This window comes from Sprattus sprattus (genome assembly GCF_963457725.1).
Source record: "Sprattus sprattus genome assembly, chromosome: 19".
NCBI lineage: Eukaryota > Metazoa > Chordata > Actinopteri > Clupeiformes > Clupeidae > Sprattus > Sprattus sprattus.
This window is the reverse complement of record NC_137917.1, coordinates 5,752,133-5,776,710: the sequence shown is the minus strand read 5'-3', so window position 1 is coordinate 5,776,710 and position 24,578 is coordinate 5,752,133. Positions and strand designations below refer to the sequence as shown.

The 24,578-nt window shown below is 43.6% G+C and overlaps 2 protein-coding genes across 2 annotated transcripts; both read left to right on the top strand.

The window, feature by feature from the left end:
- Nucleotides 1-432: 432 nt before the first annotated feature.
- On the top strand, nucleotides 433-10,741 carry znf384b (zinc finger protein 384 b). Its single transcript, XM_080858427.1, has 11 exons — nucleotides 433-614; nucleotides 1,898-1,965; nucleotides 2,645-2,900; nucleotides 3,830-3,952; nucleotides 4,394-4,554; nucleotides 4,712-4,788; nucleotides 5,757-5,981; nucleotides 7,606-7,773; nucleotides 8,020-8,098; nucleotides 8,464-8,622; nucleotides 8,783-10,741. The coding sequence occupies exons 2-11, from the start codon at nucleotides 1,900-1,902 to the stop codon at nucleotides 9,206-9,208; spliced, it is 1,740 nt and encodes a 579-aa protein (XP_080714553.1). The 5' UTR covers nucleotides 433-614; nucleotides 1,898-1,899; the 3' UTR covers nucleotides 9,209-10,741.
- A 1,002-nt stretch (nucleotides 10,742-11,743) lies between these two features.
- Nucleotides 11,744-23,480, top strand: gnl1 (guanine nucleotide binding protein-like 1). The gene is made up of 12 exons (XM_080858582.1): nucleotides 11,744-12,047; nucleotides 15,424-15,574; nucleotides 15,852-15,988; nucleotides 16,298-16,449; nucleotides 17,209-17,280; nucleotides 17,447-17,639; nucleotides 17,865-17,963; nucleotides 18,189-18,371; nucleotides 19,031-19,209; nucleotides 19,739-19,922; nucleotides 20,265-20,405; nucleotides 20,781-23,480. Exons 1-12 carry the CDS (start codon nucleotides 11,975-11,977, stop codon nucleotides 21,059-21,061), a joined length of 1,845 nt encoding a protein of 614 aa, XP_080714708.1. The 5' UTR covers nucleotides 11,744-11,974; the 3' UTR covers nucleotides 21,062-23,480.
- The last annotated feature ends 1,098 nt before the right edge of the window (nucleotides 23,481-24,578 follow it).

Here is a 24,578-nt window from a genome sequence, read left to right as displayed (position 1 = left end):
TTAATATGATATTTAGATTTCTTAATGTAACTTTTTTAAACATCAGATTTGTATTCCTAAACGGTAAGGGCTATCATTAGGCTTGTGGGTGATCCCAGGATAATAAACAGTGGGATGTATTTATTTCCCAAAATAACACAGATTTTGACATTAGCTACATGTAGGCCTAAGCCTATTGTCCTTATCTGGCGTATCTGTATTTCATTTTCCCTTGATCTACAAACGTCCTAACCGAACAGAAAATTAAGACCTTCAATTATTTATTCCACGAATAATATTTGCACAATGTAACGTTTAATGTTGCCTTTATTCATAAAGGGGATACAAATAATGGCTTTCTTGATACATTCTTTTCCAAATTCAGCGGCCGATTTAGACCTCACTTGTCGGAAATGACATCAAGAAAAGCGCACGGCCGCTCTGCCTCTCGACCTTATTCGAGGGAAGTGTGTCGTAGACAGGTCGGGTAGCTCCGTACAAGAAAAGAAAAAAATAGAAAAAAATCAGAGGAGAAAAACTCGTTGGAATTTTAGATTTGGGAGAATTTGGACGAAGTTTCCTAACTGTCCCGACCCGAGGAATCCCCGGGGAGGGAACGAGCGTCTTCAGTATCGGTAATAATGTCTAATTTTCCACTTAATACTTATTTTATTCTGTTTAATTTGTGCTGCAAACACCAGCCGTCTCTTCTCTCTGTCTCGTCTGCCGGAAGTCTGCGTGTGGCTGCTTCGCGCAGCATTGGGCTTTCGGCGTCGACAGTTTTTTTCCCCCGCTTGCTCGGTTTTTTTCATCCTCCGAGGTTTTTTTTTCCTTTTTTTATTTTCACAGAGACGATGAGTGGTAGAGAGGCTGACCCGCAGTATTGTTCATATGCTATTGGTTTTTATGTCATAACAATCGGCTGGAATTGTTGGATGCTAGCTAACGTTGTACAAATGAAATATTTAGCTAGCTAGCTACGTGTAATCTACAAGATTCGCGATTATTGTCTCAACGTTTCTACTTTCATATTATTTGTACATTTAACGAACCGATTTCCAATACTTTGACAGCTGGAGTAACATTACACGAACAAACAAAACAATTCTTGCATCCTGAGTATGTATTTTTACACTATGCTCAAGCTGGCTAAATAATAGTACATTGGCTAATACTTTATGATACAGCTGTAACATGAACGGCATGCATTCATATTTTACCAGTCATGAAATGTGTTAGGTAGCTAACATAGCTTGCTATCTAACTTTAGTTATGAAATAACTTGGGCGTGTATTGATATTAACTATTTGTTGTTGTGAATCAGCTAATGTTACCTCAGGGTATTTCTAGGCATCAGATCCATTTTGCAAGCCACACCAATGATGTGGTTGGTTGCAGCTGTCGTCACATCATTTGAAAGGGTTGCAAGTTTTCTTTTCTAGTATATGTTTTTCTCATAAATACACACTGATACATTTTTGGCCAGCATTCCAAATCTGTAGAATCGCCTGTGTATAATAATCTCTCTGGCACATGACTCGTAACCACTCCTAGAGTTGGTCAATATTCGAAGTACTCCACCCAACACACACCCCAAGTCGACACCTGCGAATTTTACAACAAGCAATTACTATTGACATTAACCCTAACCCTATACTTCATCAATATACTGGTATAATATCTGCTCTCCTGGTCTTCTTTCCACTGCAATCAGTCAATTTTTGTTTTAACTTGCTGTATTCTTCATACATACCACAACATCTTTATAGAGCAGTAGAGAGAGAGAGAATGAGTAACGCTACTGTACTCAGCCTTTACATGTAGGCCTTGCAGTCATGAATGATAAGAAACTCTACAAACCTTTTTACATGTGTATATGTGTGGTTCTGTAATTGGCTGTGTTGTCTATCATTTTCAGGAATGATGGAAGAGTCTCATTTTAACTCCTCCTACTTCTGGTCTCATGTTCCTACTGTACAAGGACAGGTGAGGGCATAAAACACACTGCCGTACCACAATCATGCCATATCAAAGTCATGAAACACATTTGTGACTGTGATTTTAGACTGTGATTAGAGTTTATTAATGTGTTGTTAAGTGTTTTGTAAAATGAGCTTCACAAGTGAATCTAGGTGACTTGACTTTTACAATTGTAAAAATGCAGAGGAGTAGGAAAGTAAAGATTGGAATCCAAACCCTTTTAAGATTAGGAACATTGGATAACCGTTAGAAAATCAAACTAGGGTTGGGGAAAATATCCATTCAGATACATTTCATTATATTCAGAGCATTTTATCCTTTTACAGCAGTTGCTACAAATTGCTCTTTAATAAGTATATTGTTAATGTGAATTGACTGAAATGATTGACAGGCTACAAGCATAGCAAATTGGGTGCAATCACTGTCCACTGTGCAGCACTGAGAAGTTATTTATTTTGTGAATTTGCATTTGACTATTTTAGATAGTATGGCTTTAATTCTTTGAAGCAACCAAGATTTCTATTGAAATGCCAGTGTAGCACAGAAATATTAAAGTTTTAAAGGGTCATGATCTTGCCAAATTGTGATCGAAGACTCATGAATAAATCAAATCAGGAGGTCGTCGGTGATTCCAACCCCTAGTAATAACATGCCAGATTCTTACCCGAGTGTCTGTGTCCCTCAGATTGAAAATGCCATGTTTCTGAACAAGATGAAGGAGCAGCTGGGACCGGATAAGAACACTCCGTTCGGTCACTCGGGTCATCACTACCCTGCCGCTGTGCTGGCCGTCCCCGGTTCAGTTGCCATGGACGCAGTGGCGGGTGGGCGAGTGCCCAAGCAAGAGGTTGGGGGAGGGGGGTCGTCTCACCTGCACCCACCTCACACCTCCCAGAACATCACTGTGGTGCCTGTCCCCACCTCAGGCATTATGACTGCAGGTTTGTGTCGGTGTGTCGGTGTGTGTGTGTGTCTGTGGGATGACTGCGTTCAGATGAGAGTGTTTCACTAGTCTGTCCATCGGAATGCTTAATTTAGAGTGCTGATAATATGAATGTTTGGCCTGGTAGCTGGCCATGCTCCTGGGGTGCCTATATGGGAGAATGTGTGTGTGCGATGTCCGCTGATAAATAAGGGGTAATGTGAGAGCTACTTCTGAACTGGAGGAGAATGGGGAGGGGTGGGGTGCTTTGAAACTGCTTGGTATTGGACAGGAAAGGCAGGTATAATCTCGTAGAATGCAGAAGTAGGGTGAGAGACGGCTCATCATTTGTAGATGCATCACCCCAAATTATGTTGACAAGACTGATGTTAACAATACATCAGAAAGACCAAAGAGTTGGTGAATATTCAGATATGCTTGAAGAGTCCCTGTATTTCAGTGAGTCTTGCTTAATTAATGAACAGTTGACAAATTATTATATTTTATTATTATATTTATTTATTTTATCCTAAACTGTTGTGTTATACTGCATATTTTCAGTTTAAATACATTGAGAGCAACTAAACCCAGAACAAATCCCTTGTATCTGAAAATGTACTTGGCCAATAAACATGATTCTGATTCTGATTGTATGAGTGCTATACTGTACAGAAATGTTGGGCTGTCATGTAGAGAACATTAGTAGCCAAGGCTTTCCTTGTCCCGATTGCTTGGACCACTGGTCTTTCCACCTCTGATAGTAGCTGACTCTTATTGGCCCTCAGAATGGCTGTTCTGTTCTTAGAACATGTGTTTCGCCACAAGATGAAATTATCTTCTATGCCCTCCCGGCAGTAATTTGTCAGTGTTTTCTTCGTTCCCGCCCTTCTCATTGTTCCTGGCCTCCACTCCCGGACTAATCTCTGTCTCTCCTCCCTCTGCCCACAGCGGGCTTTGTCATCACCACCCCCCAGTGCACGCTCGTCTCCCCGGCCTCCTCCTCGCAGTCCTTCGTCTCCGGCCACCCCACCACCACCATGATCGTGTCTGCGCTCCACCCACCAAACTCGGGTAAGCGACCCAACCACCTACTTTGGAATGCTCATGGAAATGCAGTGCGGAGCCCACACAACCATCTGTCAATTTAAATTCTCCACTGGGGGCTTTGTTAACCAATTCGCCAACCCTCTGCATGCCCCGCACCATAAGAGTTCAGACTTCGCTCACTAGGAGAGTGATTCAGAGGCAGAATTTACTGTGTGGTGTAATACCCTTGGCTCATTCCATGACAGGCAGTTAATTTACTGAAGCTCTGGTGTAGATTCACCTCATGTACAAAAGCGTGACTGTTTTTCACTTGGTAGCTTTGCTCCAAGGCAATGGATGCTCTGTGGTTGTCACTCTAAATATCGATGTGATGGGTATTGAGTTAAGAAAATGTACAGTGCTCAGAGTTAACTGAAAACCGTACCATCTTTGTGGGTCGTCTAAAACAACCCTTGACTCCCACAGAAAAGAAAGATCTCAGTACAGGCATTGTCATACCGACGCCAGGGAAGCGTGGCAGGAAGAAGAAGTCGGATATGGCACGGATGGGGCCCACTACTTCAGGTCATGTGCTGCCCACAGGAAGTGAGGCGCTGATCTTGGCACACCTGGCAGCTGGTGGACAGGTGTGTTTCTAGGGATCTCCTGTCTTTCCAGATCAGACTACCTTTTGAAAACGATTCATATTTATTATGTTTTGCATACCATTGGAAAACAGTATGTAAATGCTTTTAAGGGGAAACGCATCAATAGAAGTGTCAGACCTGTCATTTTGTCCTGCAGCATCACCCATCTGATCCCTACGATCTATCAAATGAGGACGAGGAACATGCGGTGAAGAATGGGACCAAGACGTACAGGTACGGCAACCTGGGAGGGCCAAAGTTCTCTCAGCCCCCGCACATCCCCATCTAAACTGTGCAGGTGGTCGAATGGCTGCACACCTGCACACCACATGCCTGTATGTGCACAGGTTAGAGTAGGGCAAGAACCAGGGATGTCTAGAAGCTTCTGTGGAGATCGGCTTCAGCGCACTGACACCACTGCATTGCATGGCTGCTGCTGCAGCAGAGGCAGACTCGGGAAGGGGCACAACACGCACTCTCACCTGCTTGCGCTTTTTATAGGGGGCAGAGAGATTGAGTGTGTTCTAGATGCACTGGTAAAGCTGTGTGTGTGTGTGTGTGTGTGTGTGTGTCCGACTGTACGCGCACGCTTCTGACCATTGCTGCATGTGTAAGCCTTTCATCTCATGGCCACATGAACAGACCTCCCACTGCGCACAATGGATGAGCACCTGGCCCTCCTCACCACCTCCACCTGTCTGTCTCACTCACTCACTCACTCACTCACTCTTTCTCACGTTCTTCCTCACACACTTTGTGGTGGCACTGGTGTGATCGTTGCCCCGCCTTTTTCTCGGCTGTTCATCTCTGCAACATCTGCCATGTTTGTCCTGCTGCCTATGTTTCACAGATCTCACCTCTCCTCCTTTCTCTCTTCTCTGTGCCTTGTCTCCTTTTGTCCCCCCCCCCCCCCCCCCCCGACCTTTTCTTCTCGCACCTTCGTTATGCTGCCCGCTCATGTGTCCCCCATTCTTATCAATCCTCACTGTGATTTCATCCTGTCTGCTGTCATCTTTTCTTTTCTCCTTTGTCTCATAAATCACCATCTTCTCTGTTTTTTCCCACTTTGTGTCCTCACTCCCTACTTCTATTTGTCTTCCCCCCCCCATCCCCCTCTCTCCTTGTTACTTTTCTTTCGCTGTCTCCTTCCTTCACACCCCTCCGTCCCTCCCTCCTGGTCTCTGTGTCTCTCTCGTCCGTAGGTGCCGGATGTGTGCGGTGACCTTCTTCAGTAAGTCAGACATGCAGATCCACGCAAAGTCTCACACAGAGGCCAAACCGCACAAGTGCCCCCACTGCTCCAAATCCTTCGCCAACTCCAGCTACCTGGCCCAGCACATCCGCATCCACAGCGGGGCCAAGCCCTACACCTGCTCCTACTGCCAGAAATCATTCAGGCAGCTCAGCCACTTACAGCAGCACACACGGTACTGCCGGCTGCCCTGAGACGGCCCCGCTCTGGGGGGGGGGGGGGGTCACGTGTTAGTGCGGAATGGAATGGAATGGAGTGGAGGAGAGGGTGGGCGGCTGTGTATGTGTGTCTGGGGATGGATGGATTGTGTGAGATGGGGTGGAGAGGGAGAGAGGAGTGAGAGGCAGGGTTCCTCAAATCATGTTTCTTGGGCCTGGAAATAGAGGCTATTGAGATTGGTCTCTATTGAATGTAAGTTGTGATGATGGGCTGATCAATTCTCTGAATTGGTTAACAAAACGGGGCAAAATTTTACATCCAAATGTCTGGTTTGAGGACTACTGCTTCAGAGCTGTGGTGTTTTTGTGTACTGTTTGGGGTGAGAGGAACTGTGACAGCGCTGTATGTGTTTGTGTGAATGTACAAGGCTATGTGTGAATAAATGCAATTAAAGCAGAGGTAAGATGAGGTGTACAGTGCAGAGAAAAGCAGAGCAAAATATTGGGGAAAGGAGAAGACTGTGTGTCTGGGAGTGACGTGGGTCAGTGATGATCAGTGATATGCATTTGAATGTGGGCGTCAGTGCATGACCTTCATTTGAGATTCATCTGAAATGCACTCAAAATCATATCCAACGTTGGTCTATTAAGCTGATGGCCAGCAAATTAATTGTAGTTAAAAATCAATTGAGGTACTTTCTGGAAAGGCTGATATTGTAGGTTAACCCTCAAGCTATGAACATGTTTCCTTTTAGTTTGATACATTTCTGAGCGTGCATACTCATCTCTATGTCCTTCTCTTCCTCCCCCCCTGTCCTCTCTCAGCTGTTCCATGTCCTTTTGGGCAAACAATGTGTGTAAACAAACGCCACCCCTGTTATTGGTTTTTAAAGTTGAAATCAGTTTAGGTTTTAAATTCCCTGGGTTTGTGTTGCCATATTGTTACAGTGTTTGAGGTCTTACTGGTTATCCCTTCACTCCTGTGACCGACATGAGTGGCATCTAGAAATCCCCTTCTGTGGAAGAGGCCCTGGTACAGCTGAAAAGAGGCTTGTCCTTGAGTGTGTGTCTTAGCCAAACATCTGGCCACAGCAGCTGCCAGCTCACTCCCCTCTCCACTCCCCTCACCTCTCTTCTCCTCTCTTCACCTCATTTCATCTCTCCTCTACTCAATTTGTCCTCTCCCTTCCCCCAATCCTCTCTCTGGCTTATTCACTTCCTGAGGGTTTAGTGATGACCACACACAGTGCTTCAGTATTGTTATTACCAAGTAAGGGGGAAAGAATCCTTGCCAGAGATGAGACAGGAAAAAAACAGAGCAGTGCAGACAGAAAACCGAGGGAGACAGAGGGAGATGGGTGGGTGGTGTTGCCATGCCAACCGTGCATTGTTGATGGGTTTTTGTCTGCAGCATCTGCACTCCTCATACTTGATTCTCAGTGTGATAGAATGGCATCCAGTGACCTGCAATTATGCTGCGTAAACATTGCACAGTGAGGACGATGTAGATGCTTGTGACTTGTGTTTGCTGCCCTCTTGGGTTTTATTTTTGTCATCGCAGTTTCTCATCTGATTTAAATGAATACATCATGATATCTTTTTCTCTCTCTGTGTTCCTCTCCTTCCCTGTTCTCTCTGAAGAAATCACACCGAGTCCAAGCCACACAAGTGCCCCCACTGCACCAAGTCGTTTGCCAACACCAGCTACCTGGCGCAGCACATCCGCATCCACACGGGAGTGAAGCCCTACGGCTGCTCCTACTGCCAGAAGACCTTCAGACAGCTCAGCCACTTACAGCAGCACAACAGGTTACTATATGCCAGCCCATCCATCCCCTGGTGCAGCCTTCTTTCGTTTTTGTCTCCGTCTCATTTGTTGTCCCTGTCTAGGAGACGCTGATCTTCTCACTATCCTCAACGTGATCCCTCGTCCTCCAGAAATCAGCCTCTCCTTCGCAGTCCGTTCATTATGGGTGATAAATGATTCAGTGGCCGGAGGCTTACTTTGTGTGTGTGTGTGTGTGTGTGTGTGTGTGTGTGTGTGTGTGTGTGTAGGATCCACACAGGTGACCGGCCGTATAAGTGTGTGCATCCTGGTTGTGAGAAAGCCTTCACCCAGCTCTCTAATCTCCAGGTGAGTGTGCCTGTAAAGCCACCTGTCTGCCTTGCTTATTCATTATGGGGCCGTTCAGTCGCCCTTTTCAAACCCAAATGTTGAAATGAAACGGTGACTTGGGTGTGTATATTTATTTATTTTTTCATGATTGTGCATGCAATGTGTTAGAAACCTCATTACCTCACAAGTATCTCTTGGGTCCTGAATAATACACCTGATGGCTCATCTTCACCAAAACAAACTTCTCTTAAGTGCTTAGAGCTCTTCATTCTTATACCATATTCAATACTTAATGAGCCTCTCTTTCTCTCTCTTTCTCTCTCTCTCTCTCTCTCTCTCTCTCTCTCTCTCTCTCTCTCTCTCTCTTTATACTCCACTCTCAGTCGCACCGCCGGCAGCATAACAAGGACAAGCCCTACAAGTGCCACAGCTGTAACCGTGGCTACACAGACGCTGCCAGCCTGGAGGTGCACCTGTCCACACACACGGTCAAACACGCCAAACTCTACTCCTGTGGTCTGTGCAACCGCACATACACATCGGTACGCATGGAAGCCCCCATCTACTACTAACAAATTACATTTTTGCTATGCTTATATGCATTTTTTTAGTTATGTGTGCATTGAAGACTGCTTCTGAAACACTCTCTTTTTCCTCTCCTGTTTTTGCTCTCTGTTGCTGTCCTCTCCTCCCTGCCTTCAGGAGACGTACCTGATGAAACACATGCGCAAACACAACCCAGATCCCCTCACAGCTGCAGCGGTGCTGGTCGCCCAACATGCCCAGTCCGCCGCCGCCAGCCAGAACCAGGGCCAGAACCCCGGCTCTTCCGCAGGGGGAGGAGCCCAGAGCCGGGGCGACCGGGGCGACAGCAGGCAGGGTGGAGGTGGAAGAGGAGGTGCTGGTGGAGGACAAAACCAGGGCCAGTCCCAGGGAGGCCACGGTAACCAAGGGAGCTACTCCCAGGTTGAGGGCGTCCCATGCCCCTTTGACCTGCACCAATATAAGACTGTAGCAGCGGGGGATATACAGTACAAGCCTGTGAGCGTGGCCAGCCTCACAGCTCACAAAGACCTGTGCCTCACGGTGGCCACCTCCACCATTCAGGTGGAGCACCTCAACTCCTAAAGCAAGATGAAGAGGACTGAGAGAAGGGGAAGGAGCTAGAAAGAGCACTAAAGCACTGGCAGAATGACGAGGGTTTCATTCGGTCTTACAGACAGTGTTAACTGATGCAGATCTTCAAATATGATACCTCTGGGAATGCCGTTAAGTTTCGTCTCTCGTTTTCTATTATTTTTTTTATAGAGGATTTGACATCTGGGTGGTGAACAGATGGAAGGGCTTTAAAACCTCTCTGACTCCTCCCTAAAGATGGCAAGCAGGCTGCCCTAGTTGTAGTTTTTACAGCTTTAATTCAGATGAGGCTAAATAGAATTCTTGGTTGTAACACAGGCCTCAACGTGCAAGGGCTCTCCAAGACTGGCCCAGGTATCTAGCAAGCAATATTGAAGTGACATCAAGAACAGCCTCAAATATGGACGGAACAGTCATATGGGAATAGAATGGTCACATATGGAAAACATTGTGTTTTCTCTTTGTTTCTCACGTCAAACCTTATGATTTTTATTGCAGCCTTGCCAGAGGAAGACTTTCTTTTCTGTGACGCTAACGTCATTCAGCCATAGTCCAGTCATCTTGGTGGCTTACTATATACAATGGGTTTTTCCACTCCATGTGGTCCTAAAAGACTGTGCTTCTCTAAAGCAGATTAGGTTCAAGGAAAATTTGTATCAAGATTAAATTTGACAAGTGAATCCCAATGCCTTTTAAACATTAAGGACTTTCTCTATGCATCACATTTTAACAAATTAAATCGTGGGAAGAGACAAGGACCATAGAAATAATGACCTAGTACTGGAATGTGGAGAGCGAAGTGTGAATGGAAATATCCAAAAGATCAGAGAAGTTTCTCCCTTTTTGTCTACATTTTATATGCTCAAGGCTTCCTATTCGATGGCAGAAGCCATATCAGTGCCGATACTCTACTTATGCTCTCTGTGAAAGTAACTTTTCATACTTTACTACAGATGGTGGTCAATTTATATCTACCTTCAGTTTTATTATGGTTATTATTGCATTGCATTTTTGTAAGGTCCCTATTATATATAATGTAAACTATACACTTAAAAGTGTTTTTTTTTTGTTTTTTTTTAAGGGATGTATGTATGTTTTTTATTTTTGGGGGGAATGGGGACATTTTCTAAAATATATATATAAATATATATATACACTTATATGTGTGTGTGTGTGTGTGTGTGTGTGTGAGAAAGTGAGTGTGTGTCTGTGTGTGTAAGTGTGTGTGTGTGTGTGTGTCTGTGTGTGTGTGTGAGAGTGTGTGAGAAGGGAAAGTCATCATGTAATTCATCAGTTTGGAGAAAAAAAATCTGGACACTGGCCAAGCAAGTCCCCTGTTGATACCCTCTAACTCATGAGGTTGGAATGTGATTGGCTGGTTGGTGCTGTATGTAATGCTCTAGTAGTTGGTTGTCTCTTTTTAAAAACTGTATTCTTATTATCACTGTTATGTTATTGCAAATCGTACCTACTATTATATTGTATTTTATGCACCCAGCATAGTAGAATGATGAACCAGAGTGTTTACCCCTATCAAAACAATAAACGAATTCTCTCTGTAATACACACCCATATGTTGCTGCTATATGGCTTGCATACTGGCCCACAGTAAGCCTTTCTTACATTTTGTAGTGTCTGGCGATGTTATATCAGTGCAGCATAAACAAACGTATGGAATATAATCACCGGAACCATAAACAATTGCACTATTGTATTCTTTTGGAAGGATAAATTTGCAGTCAAAAATGCATCTTTATCAGCATTAAAGTTGGAAGGCATGATAAAATTGAAACAAGTATACTTCGAAAATATAATGCCAACATTTATAGAATGTACAGAACTATTGGAGGAAACACATTTTCATTGCTCCTTGACAGTTATTGTAGTTCAAGGTCTATAACAGAATTATTTTTATGAAAACAAAACCGTTCATCTGTGCCTATGAAATTATGGTATTGCGCTTTACTTCATGAATAATAATAATTATAAACTTTATTTGTATAGCACCTTTCATGCAAAACAATGCAGCTCAAAGTGCTTAACAGCAGATAATTACGTGCACAAAAAAACAGGCACAGTGATCCTGTGACATCAAATAAACATAAAAACTAGGAGAGTGCATAAAGTGCATAACATAAGATAGAAAATAAAACTCTAACCCCTTAATATCACGTTGTATCACGATGAAGATCAAAGTAAAACACATTAAATTAAAAATATAATTAAATTAAATGAAAAGTATTATGAATGGTTAGCCAGTGATTTGTATTTCTGGATTTGGTTTCTATAAGTCATAACCTCCTAATACGAGGATCTATTGTGGACAGTTAATTATAGAACTATTGATTGCTCCATTGAACTTCACTACGGGAATGTTAGTCACATCCACTGTGGAAGGGTATCAGCAATGCCCGAAGCACGAGTATTTGCATGTCCACCGTAGAGTGTACCATCCAAGGGTCACATAGGGGCGTGTTCTGAAAATATTTCATTACGTCCAGCTCTGTCAGGTGCAGTTTGTTTTAATACACGTTCGTAAAACAAATCGGTCGATAAGGGTGTTAATATTACGTCGGTAGTGTTTATCCTTCTTCAAAACTTTGTTTATACTGGTACATTCCTCTTTACGTGCTGCAGATATGGCGTCAGTCAAAAGTGTGGGTAGAAGTCGAGAAACTTCACGAATGTAAATACAGAGGACTCGACAGAAACGTGGTTCTCTTGGCACACATTTCCAATTTTCAACTGAACTTAAAAATGCCACGGAAAAAGCCTTTCAGTAACAAACAGAAAAAGAAGCAGCTCCAAGTGCGGAGGGAGAGAAAAAGAGGTAAGTAGCCAACTTAGCCAGCTATCATATAACGCCAAACCCCAAATTACGATTAGCTAACGTGAACACTAAGTTAGCTGTTGAGTGTTGGCTACATTTTATGGATTGTGTTATTCTTTCATACATAAATTGCCGATTACAAAACGGTGTTCATGTAACTGAGTGCCAGTAACCTTAAAGAGGACATGGTTATCTTCTTAAAAACACTGTAACTAGCTGCACTGTGAACGCTGCGAAAGCACATACTTTCAAATTACTTGGTAACGTTAGCTAGCCTGAAACAGCCAGCTAGCGTTTTTTTACTAACGTTAAGCAACGGTGCTACCGCTTGTTTACCCGAGCTAACGGGAGTTGTTGAATATTGCTATCATGACTTTATTCATACCTGACAGCTATATGGCCCCACGCGCTGTAACAGTAGGTGAGCGTCCATCTTATATTTTATTGTTGTTTTGTTATTATAGTAGTTGATAGCTAGCTGACCGTAAAGGTGAGATAGGACGCGTAGCTAGTACACAAATTGTACTGACAGTCAACCCCGAACTGTTATTTCACTAGATATAATATTTTGTAGACAAGAGCATCAGTCTATATTATTTTGAAATGAGAAGCTTAATAATAATTACATATGGTTTTGTGAGCACGATATCCTAATTACATGCATTGACATTTGACTGATGATGCTCTGTTACTGTACTGTTGTTAGTATGCTGCCCAGCACTGCGCAGACGCAACACTTCATTATGTAATGATGAGGCAAAGACAAGTTAATTGAATGAGAGGCGGTATCTGTTGTTAATTCTGAATACGAATGCATTTACGTGGCCTACATCCTTGTATTCATTGAGAAATCTCCGGATACATGGTAAGCATCGAAGATCACATCTAAAGGTGAATTCATAGTCACAAAAATGAAAAGCCCTGGCGACGACGCACCTCGTATGGACTTTCGTAGTCTGTCGCTGATGACACAGCTCAGAGCATATAGTGTAATTCTTATGGAAACTCCAATTTAGGTAGTTAGCTAACATCAGTCAAACTAGTTCAGCAATCCTGAACGGCACATTGTTTCTCATTAATATTCGTGATTCTATCATTAACATAGAAATCTTCCGGACCGTTAATTAACTCAACGTTTTATCTGAAATGAACTTTACAGCTGACACTGCTGGCCACCTATGATGCTAAAAACAGTAACAAGCCAGATGGCTGTATCCAAAGTCAACAAAGAAAAAACGGCCATCTAATGTCTTCTCTTTTAATCAGAGGCCCTGTTCACACCTGGCTTAACCAATGACTGCCAGAAAAGATGGACACCAATGTGTCATGCAAGTATGTTCTGAAGAAATTAAGACAAAATTGGTATGTCATATTGGCAAAATTGGGGCCAGAATCTGTGCAGTAAGTGCTTTTTGGATCCAGAGCATGAGTAGTAAACAGAAAATCAGTCTTTGGACATGTAAAGGCTGTCTTTGGACATGTAAAGGCGCCGGTATGCTTAGGATCTGTGACGTCAACATAGCGCCATAACCTTTTATACTTTTCCTAGAGGGCCTTTTGATACACTGCACTCTTCTCCTACACAGCAGATGTCGATGCTGAGAAAAATACCATCTAAACTTCTGGAAGTCATTTGCTGAATTAGAGCACAGATACATGACCATTACCTGTAATACCTGTATTCAGTTTTGCATTATCCACTGGAAGCAGCATAAGAATGTGCAGAATTTAGCATATTGAAATAGCCTAATATGACATGAAGGCTATCGCCAATATTCATTTGAGGACTGTTCCTAAAATAGCAGTAATGATGTCAATTTTGGCGCACAACCACTTGCATAAATACTCCTTAAGGGAATAATTGAGCTCCTAATACACACCAGTCATTGGAGAGCCTGAGACACCCAACTACACCCAGCCTTCCATTGACTTACACTTCTTCTGGCTTACCCTAGCTTATTTTCTAAGGGAATACAACAGTCTATGAATGGCTCAATAACCTTGTAACTTACTTTATTACATTTACATTTAACAGAGGCTCTTAACCAAAGAAACGTACAAAGGAGAGAACAATGAAGCTACAAGCAATAGAGACCTAGTGTAACAATAAATACTTAATACTACTTAACATAAGAAATAAAAAAAGTGCAGTAATGTAACTACTGTAAGTGCGAGTTATGTATTGGTTAGATGAAATGGCATTAGAGGAAGAATAAGGGAAGGGAGAGGAAGTGCAAGACTTTATGTCCACGTAATAAATATTTTTCTCCAACTAACCTCTTGAGAACCTGCAACTTCCAGGTGCACACAAGAAAAGCGTGATTAGAGTGTTTCCGCTGTTGCAGAAATCAAATATCAGATCCACATATTTCAGGAAACACACGTCATGTTTGTCATCAGAAAATCTAGTCAATGATGGTGATGCTCTGACGTCATGAAGACATTTTCTAGCTCATTCAGCCGATGGAGAGCGACCAAAGATTTTAGATAGGCATAGAAGGGCGTGTCACGAGACCCAACATTTGAATCCTTTGCCTGAATCCTCATTGGTGAAGGTCAAATTAGTTGGAATATCAAAATGTAATTTACCCTGTGTTCGTCTGCGGATCGTTACATTATCAGACATATCTTAATAATATACATGTCATACATCAAGTGTCTTTTTTGCCAAATGTGGATTGTTTTTTTTTAATTCGTTATCCTAGCTTAGATTTGACAGCCAACTATCCATAGTTATAGAGGTCACTAATGTAGTCACATAGTGCTTGGTGCTCCATGCTAGCTTAATAAATTCACTAAATTAACATTACAATCTTAATGTATTACTTACTGGATTTAATACATTTCATACACAGCAAGTCTGTCAGAGCTTCCTTTGCTATGTTATCTGTTGTCAAACAAGCACGTAGCAACGTCAGCAGACTTCAAAAAGGTAATAAAATTGAAATTAAATAGTTTTTCTTCAAAGTAGAAAATCCCCAAAATGTCAATCCGTCTCAATGGGTCAGAAGGGTTTGGGCCTTGCTCCCACCAGCTTTTAATGTCCTGAGACTTTGGGACGTTCCACAGTGCTGGCGGAAGTTGGACAACATTTCAAACCAACATGTATTGTGTTAATTATGCATTGTATAAATTCCAGCATGCATCACGTTATGTCAGCGCTGCACATTAAAAGATGTTCATGACACACATTTGTCATGAGCAAACTTGTTTAGCTCATTGTGTACAAGTCTGTATCATGTTTTATAACAATGATTCTGTTGACCGCAGACTACCAGGGAAATCTGTACTCCTGGCCTTGCTTTGTAATAATGGTCACGAATAGGCTGTGATGAGTATCATGGTAATGAACTATGTGCAACACTCATGTATTTAGGGGACACAGGCTCAGGACCCAGCAGTCGGAATGCCAGTGCAGAGAGAGGGACAGAGCGACAGTCCGACACGTCAGACAGTGAAACCACAGACGTGAGGCGACTCAACCAGCAGCCTGCTACTACTAGGGACGGTCGATATGACCCCAACAGGTGAGTGCAAGTGATTGCTTCTCCATCAATAAATAACTACAAAAGTACAGGATCCCCATTGAATCAATTGAAATGATTACTTAGCTTCTCACCCTCTTTCTCTCTCTCTCTCTCTCTCTCTCTCTATCCTCTTCCCTCTGGTTTTGATTGTTCCCCCTTGCAAACTAACTTTGATTTGACAGATCTTTTAGGATAATTCAAGGTAAATATGGTGTAGACGGTCTGCTTCTACTGGCCACGAAAACAGATATGTTTTCCTCTGTTCTTTTGCGTCCAGATTTCGATTGCACTTTGAGAAGGAGAGTCGTGAGGAGGTGGACAGGCGGAAGAAGATAGCCATGGTGAAAGTTTTGGAACCTGCAGCTGAACAGGAACTGGAAGTGGATATAAACGACATCTACCCTGAGGACAGAGGTAGAAACTCAAATATCCTTCTCTCCAGTATATGACTGTTTTGCTTCAATGATATCATCCATTATACAATGAGCCATGTAGCATGACAACAGACAGCAGATGCCAACCTTGATGTTGAGATGAAATAACTTGATTGATATGCCTGGTTTCATCAGGAATCCACTGGGCTATTCTGTAAAATTGACCTTTTAAATTGTTCCAGAACTATGTTATTTCCATTTCATTTCATATAGCTTTAGTGCAACCAAATGTGCATTATCCAATTTGACAGGGGTCCATTTCACTCTCTCTCATCCGTGTTATTGAAAGGGCTGGACTTTCCGCGGCGACCCGCCTGGAATTATGGGATGTCACGAGACGAGCTGTTGAGGAAGGAGGAGAAATCGTTTCGGGAGTACCTGGAGGCCCTTGCTTCCCGAAACCCAGTTGGCACGCTCAGCCACTTTGAGCATAACCTGGAGGTAACTGCTCCCCAACAGCATAACCACAACTGCCCCGTGGTCCTAATCATTCATGGATGATGTGTAACTTTGAAAAGAATCGCCTCTTGTGTTGCATTTCCCCTGGTTAAAAAAACAAATGCTGTTCATGATGCCATGATTCATTCCCTAAATATTTTAAATATCAGTCTGTGCTTCATCATCTAATGGAGGTCATGTCCTCTCAGTTTACACTCCATTAATTTGATCTCTTCAGACGCTAAACATTGCATAGATAATGAACTTAAAGCATTTAGAGGTCCTTGGGGAAAGGTTTGGGACACACGAACACAAGGTTCAGGTAAGGGACACAAACAGCCATATTACTGTGCTGTAAAGGGCAGTGTCAAAAGAGTGGGTGGAAATACTCAGGAATGCAAATCTGTGAGTATCAGCCCTTGCCCCAAAGCTCTGACACATAAAGAGCTGTGATGGCATGCTAGCACTGGCGCAGGTATCTTCAGAGTCTTGCTGATACACAACGAGTATCTCCATAACACCCACCCCCCCACATCCCAACACTGTCACCCTTGTCTCTATGCGTAGACTGTGTGTTGGGAGAACGTAATGCTATAGGCTTTTTTTTTCTGCTTACCCAACTGTTGTAAACCTCAGATGTTTTTTTTTTAAATTATATACTGATCTTTCCTGGGTTGTGCTTGTGATTGACATATATAATTTTTCTCCCTCTCCTACCTAATGCCTGTTTCCTCCCTCTCGTCCTTTCCTCTGGGCCCATAGACATGGAGACAACTGTGGAGGGTCTTGGAGATGTCAGATGTCATCTTACTTATTGTGGACATCAGGCACCCGGTAAATGAATGGACTTCATTTATTTTTTTACTATCCGAGTATAATAATAATAATAATAATAATAACAAATGATTTGTAGGTCACAACTATTGTTTGTCTCTTAGCCTACCACTAGATGGTGACAGACTCAATGTAAATGTGCCCTTGTCTGTGTCTCCTTGGCTAGGTGTTACAGTTCCCCCCGACCTTCTACCACTACATCACGGTAGAGCTTCAGAAGCATGTGGTGCTGGTCCTGAACAAAGCAGACCTGTGTCCTCCCCCTCTCGTACTGGCCTGGAAACATTACCTGCACACCCACTTCCCCAACCTGCACTGCGTCTGCTTCACCTCGCACCCTGGGCAGCCCTACAACACAAGTAGGGGACATGAGACATGAGACATGTGAGAGTGTTTAAAACGGAGGTGAAGGAGGAAGAACACCATGTTAACACATTACAGCAAAGTGGGGGAGGGGGGGGAGCAGATGAATTTGACCTAGAGACATTCAGATATGTGTTGTGGTGGGAAAAGTAAATATGTTTATGTAAGTTAGTATGTTAAGTCAGACAGCGTAACACAACACTGCCTCTGTGTGTTGTCAGTCCTTCAGAAGAGGAGGATGAAGCAGAAGGGCCACTGGGGCCGGGCTGGAGGACCCATCCATATCATGAAGGTGTGTCAGGAGATTACAGCAGGAAGAGGTGAGCAATGGGAGGTGCTCCAGCTGGGGTCAGGGGAGTCTTTCAGTCCAATGCACAGAAGTTGTGAAGGTGCATTACCGGCTGCATATTAGTGGAATGGTGTTGGAGAGGTGTGTCAGAGGTGGTGGTGATTGTATTGATTGTGAATGAAGCGATGATTGCTGTTGCTTGTTAAAGATTATAGTGATTATTGTCATGACACCGATGTTATGTGTGATGTTGCAGTGGACCTGAGCAGCTGGGAGCAGAAGATTCAGAGGGATGCTGCTGCCATGGGGTCTGAATGGGAACAGGCAGATGACGGGGTGGAGTCTGTGCTGGTGGAGCACCATAGCGATGTCGCCATGGAGATGAGCAATCCTATTCAGGAGCTGTTTAAGGATGGAGTGCTCACCATTGGCTGCATAGGTAAGAAATCCCCCCCCCCCCCACACCTGCAGCTGCATTTTGATCTCACAGGTAATGTGAGGAGTCATCTTAGCTCACAGGCAGCTGGGTTTCCTCGGCATCTTGATCTCTTGTTCTGATTCAGGTTTTGAAAGTCTGCTCTCATTTGAGGTTTTTTTGTGGATTGCCACTTTATGGAGACATACTGCTAAAAAGATCACCTGTTGCTCACTGCTGTTGTGTTTCTAGTCGACCTCAGGAGGTAGTTGGTGGAGGGGGCAGGAAGGGAACTTGTTTTTGCATATTCGAGGCCTGGCATTATGTGGTTCTTCTTTAAAGGCAGCTTTCATAGTTTTTCCAAGCTCAGCTAGTTTTACCATAGAGACTCCCTCTTCTGCATTATTGTGGTGTCTGGATCCAGAAGAGAGATCACACCACCTAAGAATCAAACAGCACCGCAGTAATGCTGGCTTTTATCTTTACGCCGTAAGGCAGTAATGGAGCAGCATTTGTAGAGCTGACATGTAAGGGTATAGTGTTACAGACTTGATCTCATGAAAGACTTATGAACTGCATTTACTTGCTAAATGATCCCATACTGACTTGGAAGTTTCCTTGCCCCGACCCCTAACCTCCCCTTGATTGTGGCTGCGCTTTTTCATTCCCCCTCCTCTTCCCAGGGTTCCCTAACGTGGGAAAGTCGTCTGTGCTGAACAGCCTGGTTGGCAAGAAGGTGGTGAGTGTGTCTCGGACGCCCGGCCACACCAAGTACTTCCAGACGTACTACCTCACCCCCACCGTCAAGCTGTGCGACTGCCCCGGCCTGGTCTTCCCCTCCCGAGTCAACAAGCAGCTGCAGGTGAGCTGTGTGTTGTGTCTGAGTGGGAGAGCAGGTGCTGGGGCTGGGTTTGCTAATGCTTGGCAGGTGTGTATGTATGTGGGGGGGATGGTAATAGATTTCCCTTTTCATCTGAAGACGCTTGCAGATCTGCTTTCGCATGAATTTTGACTAGCATTTGCTGATCTCAGTGTTAACACAAGCAATGCCCCTGCATACTCCTCCACCACACATGTTTTCTTTCTTTCCGTCTTTTTTTCAATATTTCACAAGTTTAAGGGTCCAAATTTTGCTAAGATATGCAAGCAGAAGAGTGTGTTAGGCACAGTCTCTGGTCAGGGTCCTAAAAGATCAAGGCATACACCCCCATTCAATACCAAAGGAAGACCGCTGGTGTCTGGGGAGGTGGTGGGTTGAGAGTGAGTGCCAAAGCAAGCGTGCCTTCACAGCTGATGAGATCTGAGTTTAAATGACGAGGGGGTGATTGAAATTAGATGGGTGTGGCAAATTCTTGCATGTCTTTATAAAATGTCAACCTTCTTTCTCTCAGATCCTCGCAGGTATCTATCCAGTGTCTCAGTTGCAGGAGCCCTATAGCTCTGTGGGCTATCTGTGTGAGCGCACCCCCTTCCTCTCCATCCTGAAGCTGAAACACCCCGACGGGGAGGAAAAGCCCCACGAGGCGCAGCCTAGCCCTGGGCAGGAGAAGTGGACAGCCTGGGATGTTTGCGAAGGTACATTTGGGTCACCGCTGGGAGACTGGGGTCTTTTGACTCAATGTGTTTCTCATTCCAAATTTCTTTGGGTATGAAATGGTGCAGAGTATTTCTTTGAACACATGCGTAGACTATTATGGGCCATAAAAGCCTGTACAGGTTTAGCAACATGAAAGTAAATACTTGTCCATTCTGACTGGTGAAGTACTGACAAGTGACTAAAGCACAGGGCATTAATCACCACAATTTCATTCTGTCTCTGATGCTATGTACTTCCACCTCCTGCAACCCTATGCACGCATGCACACACACACACACACGCACACACTTTCTCACTCTGTTCCCCTCTCCTCCTTACAGCATGGGCTGAAAGAAGAGGTTACAAGACGGCTAAGGCTGCCAGGAACGATGTGTACAGATCAGCAAACAGTCTTCTGCGTCTGGCCGTTGACGGGCGTCTGTGTTTGTGCCTGAGGCCACCTGGCTACAGCGACCAGAAAGGTGAGCGTTCACCGGACAGCGGCCAAATGTGCGCTGCAGGGGGGTTGCACAGCCTTCACTCACATCATCATCCTCATCTCACTGCCAATTCAATGACCCAAAACTCTCTGCTCACTCTCATCGTGTTCAAATGTCTGTTGCCACAAGGGCCTTGTTGGTGTTTTTAATTTAAATCGGTTTTCCTGTGAAAATGTGAATCTCATCCTCCATGGTTTTTTCTTTTTCTGCTCATGTCATGAAAACATTCTGCTCTTTGATAAGGGATTCAATAAAAGACACACCTTATTCCTTGGTCCTTGTTCTAAGGAAATGGAACGATTCTGAATTCGCCCTCTCTTTGTTTCTCTTTCTCCCTCATGTCTTTCTCTCGCTCAGACCAGTGGGAGTGCCACCCAGATGTGTCTGAGATCATCGCCCTGCAGGGCCGGCAGCAGCAGCAGCAGGAGGAGGGGGCAGGAGAGAGGGAGGAGGAGGACGACGAGGGTGAGTCCAGCTCCGAGCCGGAAGAGGAGAGGGACAGAGACGCGGACGACGACGAGGACGGTGATGGCGATGATGAGGATGACAACTTTGTCAGCTCCAGGCAGAGAGACAAGCCTTCGCCCAGCCTCACCGTCAACATGTTCAGCGTCCTGGGAGACAACGAGTGCGAGTGAGGGGCACGGGGAGTGGTTTCCTCTTCCTCACCCTGGTTCATCTTTTTTTTTTTCCCCATCGTGTTCATTCCATTATTGTTTTTCTTTTTCTGGCAGTCCTGCACCACCTCTCCTCAGCTTTACTGTTTACAGTCCCAACAGTTTATTTTATTTTATTATTATTATTATTATTATTATTATTATTCCACACATCTAGCTATTCTTCCCCCCGCTCTTTCTTTTCTAGTCACCCTCAGCCTCCTCTGCATTCATCTCTGTGTCTCTCCTCACATCCATTTTAAACACAGCCTCTCTCAAACAAAAGGTTTATCAGATGTAATACAAGGCACTCGCCAGGGCTCACACACATACACACACGCGCACACACACTCATACATACCAACCTTCACATTAAACTGACACCCACACAAAATTGAATCCAAACAGTCTCAGAACACTTTCTTCCCTGACTATCTCTCACCAACAATCAATTCTCTTTCACTCAGGCACACACACACACACACACACACACACACACACAGTGCTATGCACCCACAGGTACACATTAAAATCTTTTTATCTTTTCCACGTGGCCATCACAATCACTTCAGCTCTCAGTTTTAATTTTGATCAATCTCCTGTTTGCACTTCTTCTCATCCTCTCTGGAGGGCCTGATTACCTCACAATCGCATGGCCCTCTCTGAGATGCAGAATGACATATTGATAGACAGGTCTCTGACACAGCCCATCCTCTCTCTCTACCCCTAGAATCACACAGATGCACACACAGACCTCGTTAACCCCCTGCACTTCATCTCTGTTCTCTCATCATCCCACCATTACTCTCTCTGTGCATTTCTCTGCCTCACACACACACACACACACACACAAGCACATCCCCCTACACCCTGTTGCTTGACCTCTGATCATGCCTCTATCTATACATGTCATAATCCCCACTCCCACAGCCACAAGGAAGCTATTGTGTGTCTTTCCAAGCCGTTTATGTGTCTCTTCTGTGCCTCCAACCACCCAAGCAGCTTTGCGTTCTAAACACTCCTTTTTATTTAATTTGGATTTCGTCCCCGGGTTGTACCCTGACTGGGTAGAGGGGTTTATTAGTACAATAATTGATTTTTTTTGGCAATTACTTAGTTTTCCATAAGTGACCTCTCAGCTGTGATGCCAAAGGACTGGTTAAGTCAGTGGTCATGGGACAAAAGGGACACAGGGCCTCTCCTAGTGCTCTGACACGGAAGGCTAGAAATAGCTTACATTCACCCGAAAATACAATTCTTAAATCAAATCACACACGAGCACTAGTGAGGTCCACCTAGTCCATCCCCAGAAGGAGGTGCATACAAAGCCACACCACAGCAGTGGGGTATGTTTAACAGATGGCACTTAAAGCAGTAGGCACTTATTTGCTCCTCAAACAGCCACTTTTGGACTGGTCAAACAGCTTTTGTGCACAGCAAATTTAAACCATTTAAAGTCTGCTGTTATTATCGGATTGCTCAAGTTGCCAAGGCAACAGAATAGCAACATTCCCCAGCGGCCATATTTAATAGGCCTCTGATGTACATGAAACAAAGAACTAATTTATGTCTGTTACACTCTGGCTATTCCTATGGTGTGTACCAAGGAGTTTGGGGGGGGGCAACGTTTAGTCCCAGACAGTGGAGTTTGGGTAATGTAGTGTTATAACTACCACAGGAATTGTAGAGATGCTGTAGTCCATTGCTACAGTCTATATTTTTGCTACATATACAGCACTATATTATGCAAAGTGGTGAGTTTAAGTCATTGATTCGTGCAGTGCCTTGAACTGGCACCCTGTCATACCTCATATATTTCACTCCAGTAAACACTACTCAACATAGCACAGTGCTGTGTAGCAATCTCATCCAAGTCATGTATGCTGAAAATATTTGAGGGTATAAAATGGGGTTGGAAGTATTTTTCAAATCAGTTTACCATTTCTGGGTAGCCAGTATTGTAATTCCCAAGCATAGGATGGTGATTGTTGGTAGGGGAGTATACAATTCATAGTTTTACCTTTCATATCTTTCATACTAAATTTGTCATTGTCCAGTCAAATCCTTAAGAGGTGATGGCTAACAATAAAAAACATGATTATGTTTAAGTTGCATCCGATATTCAGTTCTCAGCCATGGTGAAGGGACATCTGTGAACATGCAAAGGCCTGTACTGCCCAAACACAAATAGACATGTTCTTTCCTACTGCATTAAGGAAATAGGACATTTATTTTTCTCTTGTTAAAATGTAATGCCTGTAATGATTACATTATTTTGAAGGGTTTATAAGAGTCTTGTGTGAGGAGTGCATTAGAGCTGAAATTTTTCATTTCATTCCTTAATTTAACGAAATCAAGTGAAAATTTGAAACTGGACTGTGGCTACCCTCTGCAATAAAATATACCCAACTGACAGCGGTCTCTGGTGCTACTTCTATTCTCGTTTTGATGGGCTCTGTGATAAAACATTATTGAAACCGTTATTGAGGAGTTCATTTGATTCTTTTGAGAACTTTTTTATTAATTCTTTATTAATATGTCAAAAGATTCATGAGACGTTTCCCTTCTCTGTATGCTTCAAAATTGAAGCTACTATGTTGACAGGATTTCAAAGGGCACTTTCTCAGGTGCTTCTAGCAGGCCAGTTTGTGAGGGTCCTCGCTCAATCGAAGAAAAATCGTGGAACTTTTTCGGAGCAGATTCAGACTGAATTGATTGGTTCGTTATGTTTAAGCAGTCATCTGAGACTTGGGTTTGTTTATTTTGCTTAATGAGCATGTATATCAAACTGATGTGTTGACTGAATGCATTCATTTGGCTGAAGTAACCCATACGTCATAGATTGCTGGAGCACTGGTGTCTATAAATTAATTGCATTGGCCGTATCATCTTGACAGTCTGTAACTTATCTGGAAGAAATAATCAAACTCATTTCCTATAAATGTATTACTGCCAGTCAGCCTGTAGCCTAGCAGTGTGTTTGTAATTAGTGAGCGCAGCAAGTGTTGATCACGCTGGTATTACCCATGTGTCTTGAATTAGACCTGGGCGTTAAGTGGACCGCTGTCGCATCGCTCTTGATACGCTGACGCACGTTTGGAACCCGGGCCCAAACCTCAATTCCTACCCCCCCTCTCACAAATCTGAATCGCCCCATTTGCAATTAATTAGTTTTATGACAAACTGACAAATTGAACCACACAATTTAAATCACCAACTGTGGTGAAATAAACCATGAGCGGCGCAGATGACGTGTTGAGAACCGCCAGCAGACTGTTTAGCACTTGCTGTCTCCTGTCTGGATGGCCTATCTATTGTAGCCCAAACAATCCGACTATAAAACGTGGTAAGAAATTAGCCTTGTTATTCTGCGCTAGAGCTTCAGTGAACAAGAATGATTGAAAATGATTGAATAAATAAATAATTCGAAAAATCTTTTGTCACTAACTAAAAAGGATTGCACCCTGGTACATTACGTCATTGCCCAACTTGAATCAAT